The sequence below is a fragment of the Brienomyrus brachyistius genome, chromosome 22 (genome assembly GCF_023856365.1).
Source record: "Brienomyrus brachyistius isolate T26 chromosome 22, BBRACH_0.4, whole genome shotgun sequence".
Taxonomy (NCBI): domain Eukaryota; kingdom Metazoa; phylum Chordata; class Actinopteri; order Osteoglossiformes; family Mormyridae; genus Brienomyrus; species Brienomyrus brachyistius.
In genome coordinates, this window is record NC_064554.1 from 4,523,358 (window position 1) to 4,534,367 (window position 11,010).

At 43.9% G+C, this 11,010-nt stretch overlaps 1 protein-coding gene across 2 annotated transcripts; it reads left to right on the forward strand.

Moving 5' to 3' along the window:
• Positions 1 to 2,331: 2,331 nt before the first annotated feature.
• Positions 2,332 to 7,968, forward strand: LOC125717845 (probable ATP-dependent RNA helicase DDX5). 2 transcript variants are annotated; one of them, XM_048991162.1, is made up of 13 exons: positions 2,332 to 2,488; positions 3,222 to 3,390; positions 3,529 to 3,625; positions 3,702 to 3,835; positions 4,159 to 4,224; positions 4,300 to 4,441; positions 4,524 to 4,684; positions 4,765 to 4,937; positions 5,144 to 5,254; positions 5,337 to 5,398; positions 5,487 to 5,546; positions 6,789 to 7,010; positions 7,198 to 7,968. In XM_048991162.1, the coding sequence occupies exons 1-13, from the start codon at positions 2,448 to 2,450 to the stop codon at positions 7,626 to 7,628; spliced, it is 1,869 nt and encodes a 622-aa protein (XP_048847119.1). In that variant the 5' UTR covers positions 2,332 to 2,447; the 3' UTR covers positions 7,629 to 7,968. The 2 variants fall into 2 exon arrangements, with proteins under 2 accessions (XP_048847119.1, XP_048847120.1); XM_048991163.1 differs by having other exon boundaries at positions 6,789 to 7,023; positions 7,198 to 7,369.
• Positions 7,969 to 11,010: the final 3,042 nt, after the last annotated feature.

The following is an 11,010-nucleotide window of genomic DNA, read 5'->3' on the forward strand; positions in this document are numbered from 1 at the left end:
GTGGGGGGTCCAGAGCCTATCCCGGAAGCAATGGGCATGAGGCAGGGAACAACCCAGGATGGGGGGGCCAGCCCATCGCAGGGCACACTCACACACCATTCACTCTCACACGCACACCTACGGGCAATTTAGCAACTCCAGTTAGCCTCAGCATGTTTTTGGACTGTGGGGGGAAACCGGAGTTTACAAAGACTATGTGATAGAAAATTCTTGATTATGCTAATCAGTAATCAATAATGGAATATAGATGATTATGCAAAATGCATTACCTAATCAGTAATTAACAATTAAGTTTATAATGGTGTTGTTCATTTACACAGTGGTTGAAACAATGTAATTCACTTGTCATTAATTAAATGTATCAAACAATAATGCAAATCTGCTTAAGTAAGAGATTTCTATTTTCTATAGAGGAACTAACATGTTTGCCATATATTGCTTGTTCAGCAAGAGGCCCAGGTCAAAGCAAAGGCATGACCTGAGAAGTAAGCTGTTGCAGAAGATATTATAAAATGTATGCATGGTATTGGATAATATAAAATTTAGAAAAAGAGAACGAGTCCTAGAATTATATAGCAAAAGGAAAAGTCCCAAATAGATGGACTTGAAAAGGCAGAAGAAACTGGTATCTCCAGATGGCCAAACTTTCTTTGAACTGCCTGGACCTTGAAAGGCAGAAGTAACTGGAACGTCCAGATATCCGACTTGTCCTTGATTTGTCAGATGACTGTCGCATTTTAGGCCATAAAAGATGCATTTGTTGCTCGAGGAGCAGAACGCGAGACGCATGATTGCCGAGTGTCTATTCCCTTTGAGCTCATTGAATAATAAAGTTCTGTCAAACACCGGACTTCGAGAAATTCCTTCCACAGATTTGGGGGCTCGTCCGGGATCGGAGAAAGGGAGCAGCCAGAGCGCACGGACGACGAGGAACGAGGTGTCCTGTTAGAAGGGAGCAGAACACGAGACGCATGATTGGCGAGTGTCTGTTCCCTTTGAGCTCAATGAATAATAAAGTTCTGTCAAACACTTAAACATCGGACTTCGAGAAATTTCTTCCACAACTAATAGACTTGGAAAGTATTTCAGTAAATTACATGTAATGCTAATCACTTTGGTATTCATATAAACCTCATAAGTTCATTTCTGCGACTCAAAACATTAATTGCCGTGTAATTACTTTGCTATATATTTTTTTTTCATATTCCAACTTTTTTTCGAATCCATGTTTAATATTTAATCAGTAAAGTAATTACGGATTTTGTGGTATTTATATTCAAATTAGCGGCTCACACGAAATTCCAGGAAGCTGAAAACACTTCAGAGGGTGACGCGGCAACTTGTAATTATTTCCGATTTTTTTTTTTTTTATATAACGCGTTATAAGAACATCTTGTTCTAAAATCTAGAAACATCAATATATATTTACATCTCTTGATCCGGTATGAGTATCGAAAGTTCAGAAAAGACAATTTGTATTATTATTATTATAAAATGTGAATGTCACAATGTGTATTCTTAACACGTGTATGTCCTAAAGCTATTTCACGAGGCCCGGGAGCCCAGCCTTTCTGCTGACGTCATGTACTGTAACCGGAAGCGCCGGCGGCCTGATCTCGCCGGTGCCTCAGTGATACGGGCATTGTATTACCGCTAATCTGCTAGTGCAGCGGTGGCGTGTCTGCCGGTATATTGTCTGCCAGGCAGGTTGTTCCAGGGTTGCCTACTCTCACGCTTCCGGCGCGACATTCACGCAAGACATCTTATGGCAAATGTGCATTATTCCATTATAAATCTAAAATTAGCTACATCAAAAGCGTTGGGGTAGTTTGCAAACCCTATAGACTATTTACAAGGTAATAAACCTGTTACATACATGTGCATGCTTGTCTCGAATTTAAAATCTCACTCCAATCAGTTGACCAAAGTTGGCAACCCTGCATGTGGTCGACTTTTGGAAAATGAAGGGAATGTTGCCATGGTCAAGAGCTCGCCATCTGCGAGCTCTTACTATAAGAACAAAAGATATTTCTTAAATTTGCAATGAGAAGGAATGTAAATACAGAAGGATAATGGCGCACATTATAAACGTATTTCATTAATTCCAACAATGCAGACGCTCATAATTCGAAAATATTTTACAAAACATGATATGTTTATATAATTTCTACATTAATTTGTATAAAATACGAAAGTTTTTATGTAATGCTTAGGTCTAGATAAGCGTTGCCGCGGCAGGCAGTTAGACGGAATAGTGCCATTCTTATGGCGGATTGATACATCATCTGCCGGCTGAAGTGAGGCTGGACTTCCTGTTGCGATATAAGCCGGCTGTTATAGGAAAGACACCGGCATTTTTAGCATCATCACTGCTAGCCGGGTCCACTTAGGTACTTTTGTTTTAACGATTAGTGCAGTATTTTTATTTTTTACTTTTTGTTTACACTATGCCTGGTTATTCGGACAGAGATCGTGGGAGAGATAGAGGGTAAGAATCATTTTTTTGCCAAATACGTCCATTGTGTTTTTACATTGTGGGAATTTCTTATAATTAACGTACACATTTGTATTTTAAAGGAACAGTCTTAATTATAAATTTTCGTTCGCGTTGCGCGTGGTGCATATTGTTTGTGATGCCTAGCTATGGACACTCGGTTTGGTAAAGAATCTGCTATAATGGTGTTTTTTTCCCCCTTGGATTAAAGTCATACTCTTCATTTTTGTTAAAAGCCCAAGTTATTCGTATATAATCGTAATACCACAGAATGTGGGCTATCGGGATATTTAGCAGTATCGTATGTTCAGTTGTGTTACATAACGTGAAAGGGGTGGCCGGCAAAGGCGCCAGGCCCTTCGTTCGGTGTGTTCGCCATGTGGCGGAAAGGGATCTCAAAATGCCGGCCGGTTTCCTTTGTTCCTCTGCTGGGCAGAGAGAAAATGGCAGCGCTTAAAAATGTGACGCAGGAACAATGTTCTCATTCCACTGTATATGTTTTCCTAAAAATTAAGCGATGATTTGTTAAATATCAGCGTTTTCGTAAATTAAAATTTTTTTATTTCCTGGTCAGCGTTGTGGAGATCTACTAAGCGCCTCTGCAGTGTACGTTATTTCCCCCCCGGCATACGGTCTTTGGTATTCGCATTTCGTTCTAACGTTGGCTTGGTCCATTTACTGAAATCAAGAATAATCTGTTATCTTTCTCATTATTTTTTTTGGTAAGGTATGGCGGTGGACCACCGCGTTTCGGGGGTAGCAGGAGTGGGGGGTCCTCCGGAAAGTACGGCAATCCGGGCGAAAGATTGCGCAAGAAGCACTGGAACCTTGAGGAACTCCCCAAGTTCGAGAAGAACTTCTACCAGGAGCACCCTGATGTGACCCGCCGGTCAAATGTAAGTTTGCTCCGATTCCCTGGGGGAGTGCTATTTACCAGTATGTGGGAGGCTACCCTGTGTCACTGGTGGAGAATTAAGTTTGTAGTAACATTCTGTAACACTTTTTTTTTTTTTGTCCTATTTTTCCCAATGCAGCAAGAGGTTGAAGAGTACAGGAGAAGTAAAGAGATCACGGTGAAAGGTAGAGATTGCCCAAACCCTACAATGAAGTTCCATGAAGCTAGCTTCCCAAGTAAGTAAAGCCCATTGTTTTGAAGTAATATGCTGTCTGAAGGCTTCTCAGAAACTGATGGTCGATATCTTTCCAGCGTACGTGATGGATGTAATCACCAAGCAGAACTTCACAGAACCCACGCCCATCCAGGCTCAGGGCTGGCCCTTGGCTTTGAGTGGCAAGGATATGGTGGGAATTGCGCAGACAGGATCTGGCAAAACCCTTTCGGTGAGTGACCCCCTTGGTTCCTGATGTTCTGGGGGGGGGGGGGGGGGTTGGACATCTGAGTACCCTAAGTAGTGCAGTTACAGATATGTAGGGTGCATGGCATTTGTGGTATGTATTAATGTGGGGGTGTGAGCTGTGAATTTTTATATTTCCTGACATCTCATAAATATTCATACTATTGTTTGGATGAATATTGTACTAAAATTCACGCTAAGTTCCTGCTACTTCCAAGCTGTACCGTAGTCTTGTGTGTTCTAGCTTTAACATCTTGTACTTGCTGCATTGTAGGTCACTTGTAATAAACTTTTGTTTTAATTCCACAGTACTTGTTGCCAGCCATTGTCCATATTAACCACCAGCCTTTTCTGGAGCATGGGGATGGCCCAATTGTAAGTGAAGACCATAGTTTGATCTTTCTGGTCGAAGAAAAAGGACCAGTCCCCTAATAGTGTCTGTGTCCACAGTGCCTGGTTTTGGCCCCGACTCGAGAGTTGGCACAGCAAGTTCAGCAGGTTTCTGCTGAATACGGGAGAGCTTCCCGGCTGAAATCCACCTGCATCTATGGCGGTGCCCCAAAAGGACCACAGATCCGTGACTTGGAGCGAGGTATCGAGATCTGAAGAACCCCAATGAGACTGTTTCTGCTAAGCCTTGCCAAGTCGAACGTTCTAATGTTTGTTTCCTCCAGGGGTGGAGATCTGTATTGCAACTCCCGGACGTCTCATTGACTTCCTGGAGGCAGGAAAGACTAACCTTCGACGTTGCACTTACCTGGTTCTGGATGAGGCTGACCGGATGCTGGACATGGGGTTTGAGCCACAGATCCGGAAAATCGTGGACCAAATCAGGGTAAGCACAGACCCGTTCAGCGACCTTGAGCTTTCCCCGCTGGTGGCCGCATCCTGATCTAAATGGTCTCCCATCTGCAGCCTGATAGACAAACGCTCATGTGGAGCGCCACCTGGCCCAAGGAGGTGCGGCAGCTGGCTGAGGACTTCCTGAAGGAGTACGTGCAGATCAATGTGGGCGCTCTGCAGCTGAGCGCCAATCACAACATCCTGCAAATCGTTGATGTCTGCAATGATGGAGAGAAGGATGACAAGTGAGTTTTCCCACCCTTGTTACGCTTTACGTTCTGCATTTGTCTAAAGTTGAAGCTCTTAAATATGGTCTTGGTCTTTCAGGCCGTAGGTTTTCATCATTGTGGTAACTTCAGGGTCTTGGAGCATATTTTAGTTCCCTAATCACTTGCCTCATTTCTTCCCCCAATCTGTTCCTGCTTTACCCATCTATTCCCTTCTTCCTCAGACTTCTTCGTCTACTGGAGGAGATCATGAGCGAGAAGGAGAACAAGACTATCATTTTTGTGGAGACAAAGCGGCGATGTGACGACCTCACAAGGCGCATGAGAAGAGATGGGTGAGGATCTGTTTTGGTCATAGGAAGCATCTAAAAATGGTTCAACTTGCGGGTTTTTAAAATGAATAATCTGTCTCTCTAGCTGGCCAGCAATGGGCATCCATGGTGATAAGAGTCAGCAGGAGAGGGACTGGGTTCTGAATGGTATGTCCATGCCTGACTTGCATATGATCAATATTCCCGCAGATGGTGACTTGGCTTGAGCTAATTTTTTTTATGTTTCTTTTTGCAGAGTTTAAATTTGGAAAGGCGCCCATCCTTATTGCCACAGATGTTGCTTCAAGAGGTCTCGGTTAGTGTCCACCAAAAATACGGTCTACGCGCAATGCCTTTTAAAGAGAGGTTCCTCCTTTAACGCTCTCTGCATTTTCTGAGTTCCCTCGCCTGAAGGTGCAGTCTTTGTGGCAGGGCCTAGGCATGACGCTCCCCGGCCACGCGAGGGGAACGGAGCTCTATCCGAGATGTCCTGTTGACAGGTGCCACCCAGTCGTGTACAGGGGTCAAGGGTCAAGTGCAGAGCCGTGCTGGCTGTAGGCATGGTGTAACGAAGCTGTGCTCTGACCACAGCTGTGGTCAAAAACTGTTCACCCAGGTCTGTTCAGCTCAAACTTCAGAACCTTGTGTTTTAAAGCATCACGAGGCCAGAAGTTGGACAGCTTTTCCTTTTTTTTTTTTTTGTCTTTTTTCCGCTATTTTGAACGGCTAGCCTACGGTTTCTTGTGCCTGAATCCCTGGAATTTTGCGTTAATTGCATACCTCTGTAGTAAAATTGACACCTGGCACCCATAGTGACATGGGGACATCCCAAGAATACGGAATATGAGCAGTGAAATTCCTCCCTCGCCTGTTTGTCATGTCGAGACCTGCCAACGTGAATTTTTATTTTATTTTTCTCAAGTGAACTCTGGCTTCTTGGACGATCTTGCCTAGATGAGACTGAGGGATGCAGCTTTTTAATTTTTAATTTTTTTTTTAATGGCTCGCAGGGGTGATTGCCTCCTTTTTTTTTTTCCTTTTTTTTTGCCCTCCCCCTCAGACTTTGTACCTAATCTTGGCAAGACATGCAGTGTGGCCTTGTAGAAAGCTTACAAATAAATAAGTGGGAAGGACCTTGAAAGACTTACCATCTGAAAGGTCCTGTTTGCACGCAAGGAGGCAACATTGCTCATAGTGGCCCTACTGCGTAGAAGCATCCGGAAGTCACTTGACAATTTCTGGGGAGTTCTCTGCATTGGGAATGGACTAGTGAATGCATACTCCTTAATGGTAAGACTCATCCATTTCTTTGTAAGGGAGGGGGACTAACCCTGGATTTTTATTGTTTTTAATTTTTTTGGGGGGTGGGGTTGGTGTTTTGGCACCAAAATGGAGTGTGCATCGTCTCCCCGCATTAGTATTCCCACTGGAGTAGAACTTTAAATTTTTGCTTGATTTCTGTTGCTGGTGTCCACACTTTGCTCATAGTGTCTCTCTTTGGCTTTCTCCTTGGCCCTCTATGTAAACTCCCATTGGCCTTTCTTGCCGCAATGTGCAGATGTGGAAGATGTGAAGTTTGTTATCAATTACGACTACCCCAACTCCTCTGAGGATTACATCCACCGCATCGGCCGCACGGCCCGCAGCCAGAAGACGGGCACCGCCTACACCTTCTTCACCCCCGGCAACATGAGGCAGGCCAGTGACCTGGTGTCCGTGTTGCGTGAGGCAAACCAAGCCATCAATCCAAAGCTCCTCCAGATGGCAGAAGACAGAGGAGGTAAATTTAATTGGTGAGATACAACACCTGTGGTTCATCTGCAGACTTTATTTTTTTTTTCCCCTTGTGGGGGTGGGTGGGAGGCAGAGTTCCGTTGGGGTGCTTCCTATGGATTCTTAAATATAACCCTAAGCCTGGCACCATCCTTGTTTTGGTGTCTATAAATTGTTTTGTGTGTTTTCCTCAGGTCGTTCAAGGGGGGGAAGAGGTGGCGGCTATAGGGATGATCGACGGGACAGGTACTCTTCGAACAGGAGGGATTTCGGCAGCTTTAGGGACCGAGACGGTGACAGGGGATTTGACAGCGGACCAAAAAAGGCATTCGGCACCAGCACGCAGAATGGAGGCTACGCGGCCGGCGGTTATGACACCGGCATCAGCGCTAGCAGTGCTGCCTACGCGGCGGCCTACAGCAGTAACGGACAGGCAGCCTTTACCGCCAGCCAGGCCGCTGCATTTGGGGCCCAGAACTTCCAGAACCAGCAGTTTGCTGCAGCCCAGGGTGCTGCCCCCGACGTCATGGCCCACCCCCAATTCCCGTTCAACCCCCAGCAGCCTCCACAGCAGCCCCCACAGCCGATGGTCCCTTACCCCCTGCCCCCAGCATTCCCTCAGTGAAATATGCACACTGTAGGGGTAATTTATTGCTTTATCCTAAAAGTTCAATATCCTTTACCCAAAAATTGTACTTGTTCTGTTTTTTGATTATTTTTTTTTACAGCAGGATCGATACAACATTCTACACCTCTAACAAAGGGTCATGTGATCTATGGGGCAGCCATAGTAACGGTGCACTCATTTTACTATTTAATTTTTATTACATTCCGCTGTAACCTTAGTCAATCTTTTTGTACTAGTCAATGCAAGCCCTCCTGGTTTATTGTAATGTTGGAAGTGATATGTTTGGATCTTAACACGAGGCACTGCATGGCCTTTGAAATAAAACAAAAAGGAATCAGCTCTGAATTGTCTTTTGGCTTATTTGGAGTGTGAGTGGTGCACATTGAGTGGCTTCTCCAGTCAGGGACACACTAATCTGCAACTGCATGAAGTAAGATTTGACCGGTTTCATCTTCCAGCTGTAGGAAGCTGTTCTGAACACCAGGGGGCGGCCTTATGCAGCCTTGCCGGCTCGTAGTTCAAATTCTATCAGCGGAAACGAGTCACTCGTGTCTGCCTCAATCCTGTCCCGGGGGAATGTTTAACTTATGTTAATGCATGTCATAATTGCTGACAGCGGGAGATTAGGTCTTTGTGCGACTTTTAGGCAAAGTCCGCTCAATGTCAATTCAGACGTGTAAGTCGGTTTCTTTTCCTACAGCACAGTGATACACAAGGCTATAGGAATAGGCCCCAATAATACCGTCCCCAATATTTTGGCTTAACTCATCCCACTATTAAATCTACTTTTTATATTAAAATATTGTGTCCCCTCCCCCGAATATTGATCTCTCCAACGCCATTGGTGATGTATTGATTATTCATTTCGGCAGGGAAGTTCTTTCTCTCCATGACACGCGCTTGACGCAAGAAGTATTCACACTATTGTCTCTTATCCCAGTATCGATCTGAGTGTCCCAAGCGGTAACCCGCCCGGTTTTCCCTGAAATAAAACTTGTACCGTGAGTCGATCCCTCGAAACTTTTATCCCCCTTCACTCATTTTTTAAAGCATATGTCTTGCCTATTTTTCTGCTGGGAGTATTCTCAAACTAGGAAAGAACATACCGCAGATCTATACAAATTCGGCTCCTCAAAAGACCCGGTTATTGGGTTTGAATACTTTAACATGGAGCATGTCTGGCTATGCATATATTTCAGGCTCACGTTATGTTTATCTCATGTCTGTCTAACTGGGCGTATCGCTGAAGCCGGCATATTTTAACATGGTATACTTTGCTCACGTATCAGACGAACGGGCAATATAATTGGCAGTTGTTTGTTTTGCCATGGAAAATCTGTAGCGTTAGGTGTGACAAATTTCCGCCCCGGTCCCCTCCCGCGGCCGCGCCCGCGCCGTTTCCTCATTCCGCAATGAAGACTGCACTTCCCACCGCAAACACAGGGGGCGCTTCTGGGCCTGTTTGATCGCACTGAACAGTCGCCTTCATTAGTTACGCGCGTTTGAGATTCTAAATGAATGAATCCGTGATGCAAATTTCATGTCTCTGGTAAATTTTAGGCCTATTAGTGTCAGATCAAAATACAAATAACGCCAAGAAGAATAAGACAAATCATTAAAACTGTTTTAAATCGACTAAAATGAGAATATAAAAGAGCATCAAACCCCAGCTTTAATCATGTCAGTGATACATTGTCATTGAACAGGTAATTATCAAAATTATGTGTAACAGTAAATTATATTACTGTTTGTATTACTATAAAATACTGACCCATAATAGACTTTATATTGTTTTGGTATGGGGCATGCAATTTTCATTAAAATTAAAATAAATAAATAGGCCTACAGTCCTCTCTAACAGTGCGGTCAACCTGCAGATTAGTCGGGATCAACGAATAAATTCAATAGTCAATGACGTCGCATTTAAAAGCTATCCTTTGTTTATAAATGTAGGTGTACAAACCTGTGAATATACAGAAATGTACAGAATCAACCTACGTTACAAATGTTCTTGTTTTGCAATAAATTATTTCTCAAAATGAAGAGTATGATTTCAAACAATGCATATACATCTTTCTTGATGGTTACGGTACCACTGCACAGTAAGGCTCCCTTTGCCACTTATAAATGGTATAGGAACTCATTAATAATAAAAAAAAAATGCGTTGTAACTTGTTTATTATTGTCTGTTGATGATTTCCAAACTGTTACCGCCTAATTAATAACCTGATTACTATCCATCCATAAACCCTTTATATGGGTAGTCTTCTTGTAAAGTGAAACCGTGATTACTTGAGAGATGTATGCGACGTACATTACTGTACCACTAATATGATTTAGACATTTTCTTTTCTGGTTTTTCACGTGTATTCAAGCGACTAATCACCGTACACTTGCAGTTAAACCACAAAGCGCTAGGTGGCACTCCTGTGTTACTCAGAAGCAGGGACTTGGATTTAATTAGAATGTGACGCCGCTGTTTACTTACGGCGTCTTGGCATTTCTGAGTTTGTTCTGTAAGTGTTTTTGACGCTGATAAATGGTGAAATGATAAAGTATGTGCATTCTTTGACATCGGACAGCAAAGCAACTAGGTTATGAGACATGGGTGAGAGAGGGACGTGTCTCTGTGCACACATAAGCCCGTTCTTAGGGAGCGCTCACCTTCCCCAGGTATGTGGGTGGTGTTGAGAGGCATGCCTTCGCGGGGTGTGTGTGCGTGTCTGACTGCTGGCCGCGCCTGTTCGGTCCCCGCACATGTGGCACCTTAGTCATTCACAAGGGGGCGTTTACACGACCCCCACACCCCCGCATTAGACGCCGGTGATGCGTTTAGTGTCCCTGGCAGGGTTAAGACTATCTGACAGTCACTGTCGCAGGGAGTGCCATTGTCACCAAATGACACGTGTAGGGAACCGCCAGGCAGAACGAGGAATGCAGTAGTAAGAAAATTCCCGTTCCACATGTAGTGCTTATAAATATGAGTCTTTGCGTGTTGCATGATGGAAATGTGACGGTCTGTGAAAAACAATAGATCATGTCTTGCAATCACCCATTTCAAAGGTGTTGTCTGTTGTTCTCCTTTGTGTGACCCATATCCACACCTTAATGAGTTGCGGCAGATGTATGCCTTTTATATTATAATACGATTTTGTGCAATCAAGCCGAAAGCCTGCAGCTCTTGTTATTTAGTGTTGATGTCATTGTGCAACACATATACAAGGAAGTTAAATGTTTTATTCTATGTGTTTTGTAAAATAATTAATTGGCTCCACCTCCTTTTTTGCAGCATGTGTTTATGCTGTTGTAAATCTTGATTCTGGACATTTATTGCAAAGCCCACAGGAGTCTCAGAGTACCTGTTTACTGTCATGCACGC

Coding starts and splice junctions, on each gene's coding strand:
- LOC125717845 (XM_048991162.1), top strand. CDS start 2,448: ATGCCTGGTTATTCGGACAGAGATCGTGGGAGAGATAGAGG. Junction 2,489..3,221: donor GATCGTGGGAGAGATAGAGG/GTAAGAATCATT, acceptor TTTTTTGGTAAG/GTATGGCGGTGGACCACCGC. Junction 3,836..4,158: donor GATCTGGCAAAACCCTTTCG/GTGAGTGACCCC, acceptor TTAATTCCACAG/TACTTGTTGCCAGCCATTGT.